Source organism: Amblyomma americanum, chromosome 10 (genome assembly GCF_052857255.1).
Source record: "Amblyomma americanum isolate KBUSLIRL-KWMA chromosome 10, ASM5285725v1, whole genome shotgun sequence".
In the NCBI taxonomy this organism is placed as follows: domain Eukaryota; kingdom Metazoa; phylum Arthropoda; class Arachnida; order Ixodida; family Ixodidae; genus Amblyomma; species Amblyomma americanum.
The window spans coordinates 94,588,306-94,600,386 of NC_135506.1; the positions used below are offsets into that span (position 1 = coordinate 94,588,306).

The following is a 12,081-nucleotide window of genomic DNA, read 5'->3' on the forward strand; positions in this document are numbered from 1 at the left end:
GTGTGTGTGTGTGTGTGTGTGTGTGTGTGTGTGTGTGTGTGTGTGTGTGTGTGTGTGTGTGTGTGTGTGTGTGTGTGTGTGTGTGTGTGTGTGTGTGTGTGTGTGTGTGTGTGTGTGTGTGTGTGTGTGTGTGTGTGTGTGTGTGTGTGTGTGTGTGTGTGTGTGTGTGTGTGTGTGTGTGTGTGTGTGTGTGTGTGTGTGTGTGTGTGTGTGTGTGTGTGTGTGTGTGTGTGTGTGTGTGTGTGTGTGTGTGTGTGTGTGTGTGTGTGTGTGTGTGTGTGTGTGTGTGTGTGTGTGTGTGTGTGTGTGTGTGTGTGTGTGTGTGTGTGTGTGTGTGTGTGTGTGTGTGTGTGTGTGTGTGTGTGTGTGTGTGTGTGTGTGTGTGTGTGTGTGTGTGTGTGTGTGTGTGTGTGTGTGTGTGTGTGTGTGTGTGTGTGTGTGTGTGTGTGTGTGTGTGTGTGTGTGTGTGTGTGTGTGTGTGTGTGTGTGTGTGTGTGTGTGTGTGTGTGTGTGTGTGTGTGTGTGTGTGTGTGTGTGTGTGTGTGTGTGTGTGTGTGTGTGTGTGTGTGTGTGTGTGTGTGTGTGTGTGTGTGTGTGTGTGTGTGTGTGTGTGTGTGTGTGTGTGTGTGTGTGTGTGTGTGTTATAGCAATGCAGTCCTCATTGTTGATTTGAAAAAGGTTCACTAAGGCTGGGCTTCCTGCATCTCTTCTGTCAGAAACATCAGCTCAGAGTGAACGTACCTGTGCGGGAAGAGCTGCTGCCTGTAATCTCTCGGCTAGAGCCTGAGCTGTCATGCGACGACTTTGTGCGCTCTGTCATGGGGAGAAAGAAAAAGGCATTAAGGCATGCAATATGGCATAAGCATTGCATGTCGTGCATTTTGCATGCCTAAGATCATTGCATGATGTGTGTTCGCTGCCAGCTCTTCATATTTTGGTGGATGAAACGCGAGCTGATGTCCGAGATACAACGCGGGAGACAGGACGCAGTCAGAGACGTGGACTCTTCTCTTTGGAATTGCTATTTTGGCCATCTCTGAACTTCGCGTTGCACTCATGGGCGCGAGGAGAAAAATTCTTGTGCAGCTGGCTTACCGCTTTTGCGCATGAATGGGCGAAAATTTTTAAAACTTTGATCTAGCGAAATAGCCCTCCGTTCTGCCGCGGAACCACCCTCAGATTGCGCATTCCTCCGCTCTAGCATTAACCTCCAAAGCCATTAGGCAACGCGTCAGCGCCCATCCCTCTCTATTCAATATCATATTTCCCTGATCTCTCTTCTCAAATGGGAAAGAGATTTCCCACTCTACATTTGGCCGCCTGCCATGCTTTGCAGGTGACAGACAAAAAATTAAGTTATTTGAATCATTTAGCTTCAATCAAATTTATTCAATAAATATTTAAAAGCATTACGGCGGACGCTTAGATTCCCTTGTAAAGCAAAGCTAGAACAACTTTCGCTCCAAAATTGTGGCAGTAAATTTCAGGTTTTGCGGGTAGTTTTCCACTTCTACGGGCAATGGCAGCCCACAGCAATCTCGTGCGCCGTAACACACCCTCAGTTACACTGAAAATGCACACACTGAGAGATTCCCATCTCATGTCCAAATATTCTGGACAAAAGCACTTTTTAACGGTAACCAGTTTATGAACGCAGTTTTTTTCATATAATGCAAGATTTAACTATAATAATGACTATAACCGCAGGTCTCCTGTCAGCAGGCTTGCAATTTTTTACTATTACCGTTTTTACTATTGACAAAAGTGTTCGCCGTTGCTTTTCTATGGCACTCTTAGCTGTTCGATGCCAACTATGGAAATAATTTAAAAGAAAACATTTCCTCTACATCGGAAAAATGGATTATAATGCCTTCAATATTTTCATCACAGCACCTTACAGTTTTTCAATATTCAAAATTTTTGTCCAAGAATGTTGGACATATGCTTGAGTTTCCCGGACACTTTTAGGCAGTCGACCGAATCTTAAGGGGTGAAACGTCGCTAATCATATACACACTCTAAAAGCTGGCACGGAGATTACCTTTGGAAGACAGGTTCATGCTCTATATAACAACAAATTAAACCGCCACTATAAAAGAACATAAACCCAATGGCTTGTTTCTCGCCAAAGCGAGAAAACTACTACAGTACCAGAGAGATTGTTTTGTCAAAAACCTGCAAAGCTAGCGCAGAGCGCATTCAGTTAAGACAATTCGTGTAAGATTTAAAGCTATAAGACATATTTTCGTTGTGGCAAAGGTTCACATGATACCCAGCTCAAGTGATTACGGGTCTCCTGTTTGACACCCATAACAGTGTTTGCGACTTTTTCCGATGCCGACGGGCTAGTCTAAGTAACCTTGATGGAATTCCCCCCCCTTCCCACCCCCCACTCCCTCAATACGCTGCTAAAGCTCCGTGCTTAGTGCAAGTTTTGTCACCGGGTGGGACGTGCGGCAGTAGGTGACGTCAAAGACATGAAAACATCTCTCATCTCTCGGATGCTGTGTGTATAGCCAGGAAGTGCGAGCTCACAAACATGCGGGGGGGTTTACACAGCTAGCATGCACAAGGCACCCTGCCCGCAAAACGTACTGCAAGAAAATAGTCGCAGAATTGTCCCTGCACATCTAAGAATTTAAAAGTTCACACGTTTAATGCTTATTGCGTAAAACGCAAGACTGAATGAGAGCTAGCTCAAAAGTAATCAATTGTTGGAAAAGCTCTGCCCCTTTCACTCCTTCCTGGAAGCCGCCTTTGCTTTTTGACCCGTCAATCTCCTGGGTGACTACTACCACGCCTTTCTTTGCGCCTGCCTACCTACACCAGGAAGAGAAACCGCCGCTATTTAGGAAAATTAAACGAATGATTCGTTGGCCTCGACAGAACGAGGACGCTCTTGCCTCTAGCTATATGCAGCACGAGGCAAACGCTTTCGATCTAAGCATACAAGGCAGTTTCAGATAATAAAAGTTCAAACATCCTAAATATTCTATGCGCACTTGGCACATATCATAATATTCATCTGTACTGCCGTTCATAGCAATTTCTGTATGCCCATAGGATAATTCTCCAAGCCATGCGCCTATTATGCAAGGTCAAGAGAGATCCGAGGGGCACAATCTTTCATTTGGTGAAAATGCCAGAACACTTGCCTGAATAGCTGTGGTCGGTCTGAGTCTCTTGGAGAGCTGCGAGAAGAAAGAATTAATGCAAAACTGCTCCTGGAATGTTCACTTTGGCTTCAACGCATGTGTCCTCAAGGAATCTGCTCTGAATATCAGCGCCGAAAGCGCCATCTGTCGAAGTCTAACTGCGACACCCGCCTGAATTTCTGCACCCAGCGCGCTTGCGGTAAACATAATAATAATATTAGTAATGAGCTTATTTGCATCAAAAACACTTGATGCTAGAGGCCTGCAGGAAAGCTGCCACATCGACACTTTATAGACAGCCGCAGGCACACGCAGTGGCATATTCACGTAGCAGTCAGGACAGAGCATTCCAAATGCCCATATCCTCGTCAGACGCGAGCTAAAGTTGGGCCTGTCAGTGTTAGTTGAAATTTTAACTCCAAGTCTCCGCGGTCCCTCTAATGTACACACGGGCCTCTGGGCCTATATAAACATGTAACAACGTTTTATAGCGTATATTTAGTTAAATGCACGCATGCGAGAATGCATATTTAAATCAGCATTACAAAGAATTTTCTTGGAAAAGCGCGAGTGAGTTGGTGGCTGTTTAGGCACTTGTGGCAGAAATCCGGTTTAAAGAAATCCACAAACTTGGGAGGCTGCTCAGATCGCCCCTATCGTATCACAGTGTTTCAAAAGATGACTTCGTGATAGCACAGCGAGTGCTCTCTAGCTTTCATTTGCACTTAGGCTGCGGAAGTGATGCGTTTTTTAAGAGTTCCATAGAAGAGAAATGCGCTTTGCAAGGTAAGTGGGGTCTGACGAGGATATAGAAATCGCGCTCATTGAATATTGGTGAATACAAGAAAAGGAAGCGGATCATATAAAATTTTAATACTGCGCCTTAAAAAGTACAGAAGTACAAACCACAAGCATTCAAATTTCAAGACACCTTCTTGCAGTGTTTACAGTCATCCTCAACAAACAGAAATTATTCTAGTCACAAAGATAATTAAATCCGCCAAAAAGCTTGGCTCCATCAAGAAAACATGCAATTTCCACAAGGCATTACCATGGGCAACATAGACAAATAAAACTGCAGTGAAAGTACAACTAACTGGAATATTGCCAACGATATTTTGCCGTCTAGCTTCAGATCACTGTCCTTCAAAGCACTTTTTTTCGCTTAGTTAGGGTTTCGCCTTTACACATCGCTCCATCGGCACATGGTACCGACGATTTCACTCATGTGCATCGAATACAGTACAAAAGTACGGAGATTCAGTGCACCTCTAGCGAGCGACAAACAGCGTAAAGGCTGTCACTTCCTCTGTTATCATCCTCATAATCTTGTTGCCACCAGCCCGGTCGTGCATAGCCTGCTGGACACGAACCACTCCCTTATCTCTCCGGTCGACACTGTCATTCGCCAGGTGCCGCCCCCTGCAAAACTTGTAACTTTATGCGGCCATGTGGCTATCTGACACCCCGCGTCTACGGCTGCGTTCCTTTGGAAACTTAAGGCACCGTCGACTAACTGCTCTCCACAATGCGGGCCTTAACTGCTCCTGACCATTCATTTCTCTGCATTTCCTTTTGCACACTCACAGACTGCCCACCCCGGTTAATGTCCTTCTACTCCACAGTGATCGATAGGTGGCTCGCCACTCTTGGCTCTTAGCAGAGATATGCTTTCCTCATGACCGGCATCTCTTCTGTATATCTCCCCATTACTCATGCTCTCTCTTCCATGTACCGTTCCATTTGCACTCAACTCCGAATATATACTGTTCAGTTTGTCGAAAGAAATGAATTCGAAGTGCCAGTGGCGATGCGTTCAACCATAAGCAATGTGCTCGAGAAAATTGCACATTTAGAAGCTTGTGCTTCACTGCGGTTCCTTGCAGAAACAATCATAACTGCGGCAGTGTTCTGAACGCACTGATGTGTTTGGAAAGTGAAACACGCCGCTGATTCGTTCAGGATAAAAGGCAGCCATGAAGTATAGAAAAAGCAGGTTTTCGCTTACAACTGCATTGCGAATATTGTTTGTTGGCACCCTGAAAACTCGTTGGAGAAAAGTGGGGCGTGATAAACACGTAGGGGAATCTAAACGAGTGTTAGAGCTATTTCCACTGGAACGGCACTGGCAGATTAGTGGCAGAACTAGGCACTGGCAGATTAGTGGCAGAACTAATGTCAACATTTCAGGGGGTAAATTTAGAAGCGACACAGTATAATGTACAAAATCCCTGTTTTGAAAAATGCGCTCATTCATTCTCTTTAATTAAGTGCTTATAGGGTCGTGTCAAAATAAACAGATTAAAGGTGTGCCAAAATGCCGCCATTTTAAAGGAGTCGAGGTGTAGAGGTTCCTGAATCGCGAACATCCGAAGATGCTTGAAAAGCAGACGACATTCCCAGTGGCAGCCACTTACCCATTATTCCTGGGGAGGTCTTCGAAAGGATAGAGTACGCAGGAGGACAGTTATAAACAGGTGAAGCAACAGCGAGCTGGAACTGCGACAGAATATCTGCAGGCGTCAATGCGTGCAATGAGAGCTGATGCCGCTTCTTTATCCTCTTCGCTTCTGCACGCAAGCCAACCGTGAAAATAGTGCTAATAATGCTAATACTATATGTTCTAAATCCCGCTATTGGCTCCCCGTAGCTGGTGTTTGCCTTTCTGTATCATTATCGGCATTTTTTGTATGTTATCAGCATATGATGAAAAAAAATAATGCAGTCAAAACGTCAAACCTCTTGGTATTTTCAAGCGAGAAATGTATAACTAATGTTCAACATTCCACGGCGATCCTTGCTCAAACAGTTTGGTGCATCTCTGAGCAGAGCACAACAAAAACAGCCCCGAAAGAGGATAACAGCAAAAGACAGGTAACGCGCCAGGCTGTCAAAGCTATAATGTTTGTATTGTTATAAGAGCAGATGTCTGAGCTACGCGTTGCGAAAACAAGGCCGACTTGGTGAAAAGATTGCCCTTTAGTCATTTAGCCGGCAAATAAAAAGTTGCGCACCACTCTTCCATACGTGCTGTCTCACGACAAAATACAAAGAATATATAAGCTTGAGCCACGTGTGCCTCTTACGACCTCCAGCGAATTGACGTGCGTCAACGGTCTATGTAAACGCAAACCTGAAATTTGCCCCGCATAACTGGCTCTACGCAAAAAACGAAGCTTGTACGGTATCTGTAAATAAATATGTATATAACAGCCGGCAAGATTTTTCTTCAAATATAGGGGAGTATCACCCTCCTAACACGCGCATTCCACAGAGTCTTGTGCCTTAGAAAATCACGTCTCATTACGTTTATATAATGTTCGCGGCTAAGATGACACATTGGACTATTGTTTTTTAATAGAACATATCTGAAACGTACGTAATCCCCTCTCTTTCACTTCTTGTTTGTGTCGTCACAGGATCACAATTGAAAGAAATATTATTTAACGCGCAATAGCCACAGGCGCCAACAGGAGGTTTTTACATTTGGAATATATAAGCTCGCGCAAACTGTTCGTTCTGTGGATGCATGCTCAGCATGTTGGTGTTGCATGACACCTTCTGGTTTGTATAGCACATTTAGAGCTTGATCTCTCATTTGCTCGATTGTTAGACAGTCTTCGTGAGCGTGATACTATTACTATTCTGATTTCACCTCTAAATATGCCGGCATAGGGCCAATAAACAACTCCGTTGTAATCGGCTCCAGACATTTATAATGCCGCAAGCTATGCAGCTAGCAATGTAACCACTGCAACAAGAGATTGCGCAACTAGAACAAGAGCAAAAAGGACTAAAATATGCACGCTATGCATCGAACAGACTCAAGGGAGCCTGCACCCGCTCACAAACCACTCACAAATGCGAGTGATAGTGAAATATTTTTCTCGTGTAAATTACAGAAAATGCAAATAAGGCTTTGCGATTATTTTCAGGAGTATTGTCCAGCTGCAATTCTATTGTATTCACTAGTAGTACAAAACGTAATTATTCTACGGCTGTTGTAGTGCTGAGCATGGCCCGGCGTCGGCAAGCGGGGATCGGCTCGTGCAAGGCCAATACCGATCCCCGACCATTATCTGAGATGGTTTGCCAAGCTATGGCCATGGAAGGCCTGCTCGGCAGCCGAAGAAGGACCATCGACTGGCCACGCAAGCTTTTTCCCTTGGGTGGCCTCCGCATACTCGCACAGTAGTGATACCACACGCTATCATGTGATGTGATAACGGGGGACCGACTTACTTTTCGTGACTAGGTTTCATCGTCATCTCCCGGGTTTCCCCGCCATGTATGAAACAACATTTCGTCGAGGTCACGAAGGTTTCTTGCTCCGTGCTCGAGGCACAAGAAAATCAAGCGCGAGCTCTCAGTAGACAAAAATCATCATCATCATCATCATCATCATCATCATCATCATCATCATCATCAGCCTTACTACACCCACTGCTGGGCAAAGGCCTCTCCCATGTCTCTCCAATTAACCCTATCCTTTGCCAGCTGCATCCACCCTTTGCCTGCAAACTTCTTAATCTCATCCGCCCACCTAACCTTCTGCCGCACCCTGCTACGCTTACTTTCTCTTGGAATCCACTCCGTTACCCTTAGGGACCAGCGGTTATCTTGCCTTCGCATTACATGCCCTGCCCAAGCCCATTTCTTTCTCTTTATTTCGACTAGGATGTCATTAACCCGTGTTTGTTCCCTCACCCACTCTGTCCGCTTCCGATCTCTTAACGTTACACTTATCATTTTTCTTTCCATGGCTCGCTGCATTGTCCTTAACTTAAGCTGAACTCTTTTTGTTAGCCTCCACGTTTCTGCCCCGTAGGTGAGTAACAGTAAGATTATGCTGTTGTACACTTTCCTCTTGAGGGAAATTGGTAAACTGCCGCTCATGATCTGCGAAAATTTGCCATATGCGCTCCACCCCATTCTTATCCTTCTAGTTATCTCCCTCTCATGATCCGGATCAGCTGTCACTACCTGCCCTAAGTAGACGTATTCCGTCACAATTTCTAGGCTCTCGCTGCCAATTGTGAACTGTTGTTCCCTTGCTAGGCTGTTGAACATTACCTTGGTTTTCTGCATGTTAATTTTTAGACCCATCGATCTGCTCTGCCTGTCTAACTCATTGATCATAATTTGCATTTCACCTCCTGAGTGACTCAGCAAGGCAATGTCATCCGCAAATCGCAGATTATTTAGGTATTCTCCATTTATTCTTATTCCCAACTGTTCCCAATTCAGGCCTCGAAATACCTCCTGTAAACATGCGGTGAACAGCATTGGCGAGATCGTGTCTCCTTGCCTGACGCCCTTCCTTATTGGAATTTTATATAGTGGCAAAAATATAGTGGCATATATATTTTACTTACATGCATACTCTACACTACTACGGAACGGGAGAACCGGAGGGATACCACGGTGAATACCGAGGCGAAGAAAACCGGAACATGGATCGGCCGATCTCTAGGGAAGAGGTCATTGAGGCAATTAGATCAGCCACCGAGAACACAGCAGCAGGAGCAGATCGAGTACGGACCTCCCTCATTAGAAACCTCAGCGACGAAGCGATGGACCAGCTAGTCCGCTACTTAAACAAATTATGGCAAGAAGGGAGAGTCCCGGCGGCATGGAAATACGCCGTCGTAGTGATGATCCCCAAACCCGGCAAGAAAATCCGAATCGATAATCTGAGGCCGATCTCTCTCACATCGTGCCTGGGCAAACTCTACGAGAAGATAGTCACCAAACGCATCCAACAACACCTGGAGAGCGAAAAGTACTACCCAAACTCAATGTTCGGGTTCAGAGCCAACCTCTCGACGCAAGATGTCCTGCTACAGCTCGAGAAGGAGGTCTTAGAAACTATGCCAAGAAAGGGCGAAAACGTGGTCATGGCGCTCGATGTCAAAGGAGCCTTCGACAACGTAAGCCACGAGGCCATCATGGAAGGTCTCATCAACGCGAACTGCGGGAAGAGAACACACGATTACGTGAAGGACTTCCTTTCAAACAGAACGGCAACAGTAGGCCTAGGAGAACTAAGGAGCGATATCTTTGCAACGCCTAGCAGAGGTACGCCCCAAGGCTCCGTAATCTCGCCCGTATTATTCAACGTGGCGATGATTGGCCTAGCAAGAAAACTCGAGCAAATCCAGGGAGTCCGACACGCGATGTACGCGGACGACATCACGGTCTGGGCTACCGGAGGGACCTTAGAAGAAAAGCAAGCCGCACTGCAAGAAGCGGCGAGATGCGTAGAAGACTACGTGACAGCTAGAGGCCTCAACTGTTCTACCGAAAAGTCTGAACTCCTGAGAGTGGGCCGACACCAGACTAAGGCGAAACTGGAAGTCACTCTCGAAGGACAACTCATACCGGAATGCAAAATGATCCGCATCCTCGGCATGTGGCTGCAGGGTAGTAGGAAATGCGACCACACGATTTCCCTACTCAAGAAATCAACAGAAAGTGTCAGCAGAATGATAAGCAGAGTCTCTCAAAGAAGACATGGGATGAAAGAAGAAGACACCCTATGATTGGTCAACAGCCTCATAGTAAGCAGAGTTACGTACTCGCTTCCCTTCCACGTAAGGACCAAAACGTCTAATGAAGAAATCGAAACCATTCTAAGGAAAGCATACAAGAAAGCATTACACCTGTCAAGAAACACACCCAGCGAAGAGCTCATGCAGCTTGGCGTCATCAACACCTTCCTAGAAATGGTGGAAGCGCAACGAAAATCGCAAATTAAAAGACTAGGAGGGACCTACACTGGAAGAGCACTGCTCGACAGAATAGGCTGCGAATACATCGACACAAAGCGGTACGAAGACATGCCTACCGAAATAAGGAAAATATTTTATGTCAGACCCATTCCAAAGAACATGAACCCCAGGCTCCACGAAGGCAGAAGGAAGGCCAGGGCAGAACACATTGAAATAACACTAGCGGGGAAGGATAACACCTTCTACACGGACGCAAGCGCTATGGAAGTAGCAAGCGGCAGAAGCAAATACATAGGTACGGCAGTGGTAGTAAACAAAGATGGGGAACTAACCTCCGGGGCATCCACGGAAATCTGGAGTATAACGGACGCCGAGGAGTTAGCCGTAGCGCTGGCGGCAGCAAAAGGATATAGGGAGAACAAATCATTGAATATTCTCACGGACTCAAAAGAGACCTGTCGAAATTGTACGAAGGGCAGAATTAGCAAAGCTGCTCTTAAGGTGCTCAGAGAGTGCAACCTCTCAAAGAGCATAACAGTCCAACATAATTTAATCTGGATACCTGCGCACGAGGGCATAAGGGGCAATGAGGCGGCGGATGGTCTAGCTCGAGCTTTTTGTTTCCGAGTCGGACAGCAGCAGGAGAGCCGTGGTCTGAGCGCCATGATCCTCGGGGACAGCTATTCAGAACTACTCCAACATCACAGAGGGGTGAGATATAAATATCCGCCCCCGCATAAAGCACTAACAAAGGAGGAGGCAACAGATTGGCGTAGATTACAAACAGGTTCCTTCGCCAACCTCTTTATATACAACAAGATGTTCCCAACGCAATATAGGGGCACATGCCCGTGGTGCGGGGCCACACCCACACTATTTCACATAACATGGGAATGTGAACGAAACAACGCATTCCGAGAACACAAACCCCAGAGTGCGGAGCACTGGGAGAGCCGGCTCGTCAGCTGCGAGCTCGCCGTCCAAAAGAGGATGGTAGAGCACGCAAGGGATGCAGCCAAACTCAGTGGAGCCCTGGACTGAGGGACCACCCTTTGCTGAAGAAGCCTTCCCTGCAGCGCAGCGTGAAGACAGCGACACGCGAAGCAAGCAAGAAGACTTCTGATCGCCTAAATACTTATGATTCAATAAACGTTTTCCTATCCTATCCTATCCTGCCACGTAAACGGAGTCCAGTCCTCACAGAGCTTCTTTGAGGCTTCTCCCAAGACTTCTAACAACACACCTTGTTCGAGATATTGAAAAAACTGGCTTTGAATTTGTATAGGAATAAGTAGGCTAGCAAACGAAGCAGATGCCTGGTAGCCTGTCTCACCTGGGGGCTGGAGCAATTCTTTCTCGGCCAGAACGATCGAGTTGAAAAAAGCGCTGACTTCGCACTCTTCGTGTTCGGCTGAAGCTGAGGATGGGCTGCTGGAGGAACCGCTCGACAGCTCCTTGTTCTTGCTGGGCAACATGTCGTCATAGCGTACCGTATTTACACACTTGTAGTCGACCCATTTTTCAAAATTTGAAAATCCGAAGTGGGGGGTCGACTTAAAATCGACACCAAAGCATCGCAAAATAAAAAAAGGTGATACAAACAAGATATCAGGCATGATACAGCATGTTTGCATTTTTGCTGTGCGGCTCCGTTGCATCGCTCTTGGTGCTGGCCTTGAGTAGCTGCTATGTCAACGCGCACAACCTGCGTCCGTCACTCCCCGCGAGGCGCCAGATGGTGGCTGCCGATAAGCAGCAAACCAGCACCAGCCAACTCCCCACACGTGGCTGAAGATTGCGTCTTCTGATAAGCGGCGGCGGCCCGATAAAGCATTGGCGTTCTACTCTTAATAGGTGCCGTCCAAGTTTGTTTTGTTGTTTACTTTAAACCGCGCACTCGGCGCTGAAGGGAGCGTCGATAATGAATGGAAGGGCCGCTGTTCCAATCGCGGTGGCACCCCCACTAGGAACCGCAGCGGCGCCGGTGAGTGACGGCAGCCGACGGAAGAGCCGACGCCACTCAAGTGTAGTTTCTCTTTGGCTCTGACGCATTTGACTATTGCCAGCCGCGTTTCACAAGTATTAATGTAGTGCTTCGTCATTTGTGCTCCGGGTCCAATAAGCGACCAACGCTCGTTTACGGCTGCATGCAAGATTGCAGCATCACACTAAAAGCATGGAGAAACGAACAACTG

General features: G+C 46.6%; 1 protein-coding gene across 1 annotated transcript in view; it reads right to left on the reverse strand.

The window, feature by feature from the left end:
* LOC144108561 (uncharacterized) overlaps positions 1–11,361 on the reverse strand; it is a 35,345-nt gene extending 23,984 nt beyond the window's left edge. The window contains exons 1-2 of the mRNA XM_077641767.1: positions 11,220–11,361; positions 742–813 (exon numbers count right to left, since the gene is read on the reverse strand). Of these exons, the coding sequence (XP_077497893.1) occupies positions 742–813; positions 11,220–11,361 (214 nt within the window). The remainder of the gene's footprint in view (positions 1–741; positions 814–11,219) is intronic.
* Positions 11,362–12,081: the final 720 nt, after the last annotated feature.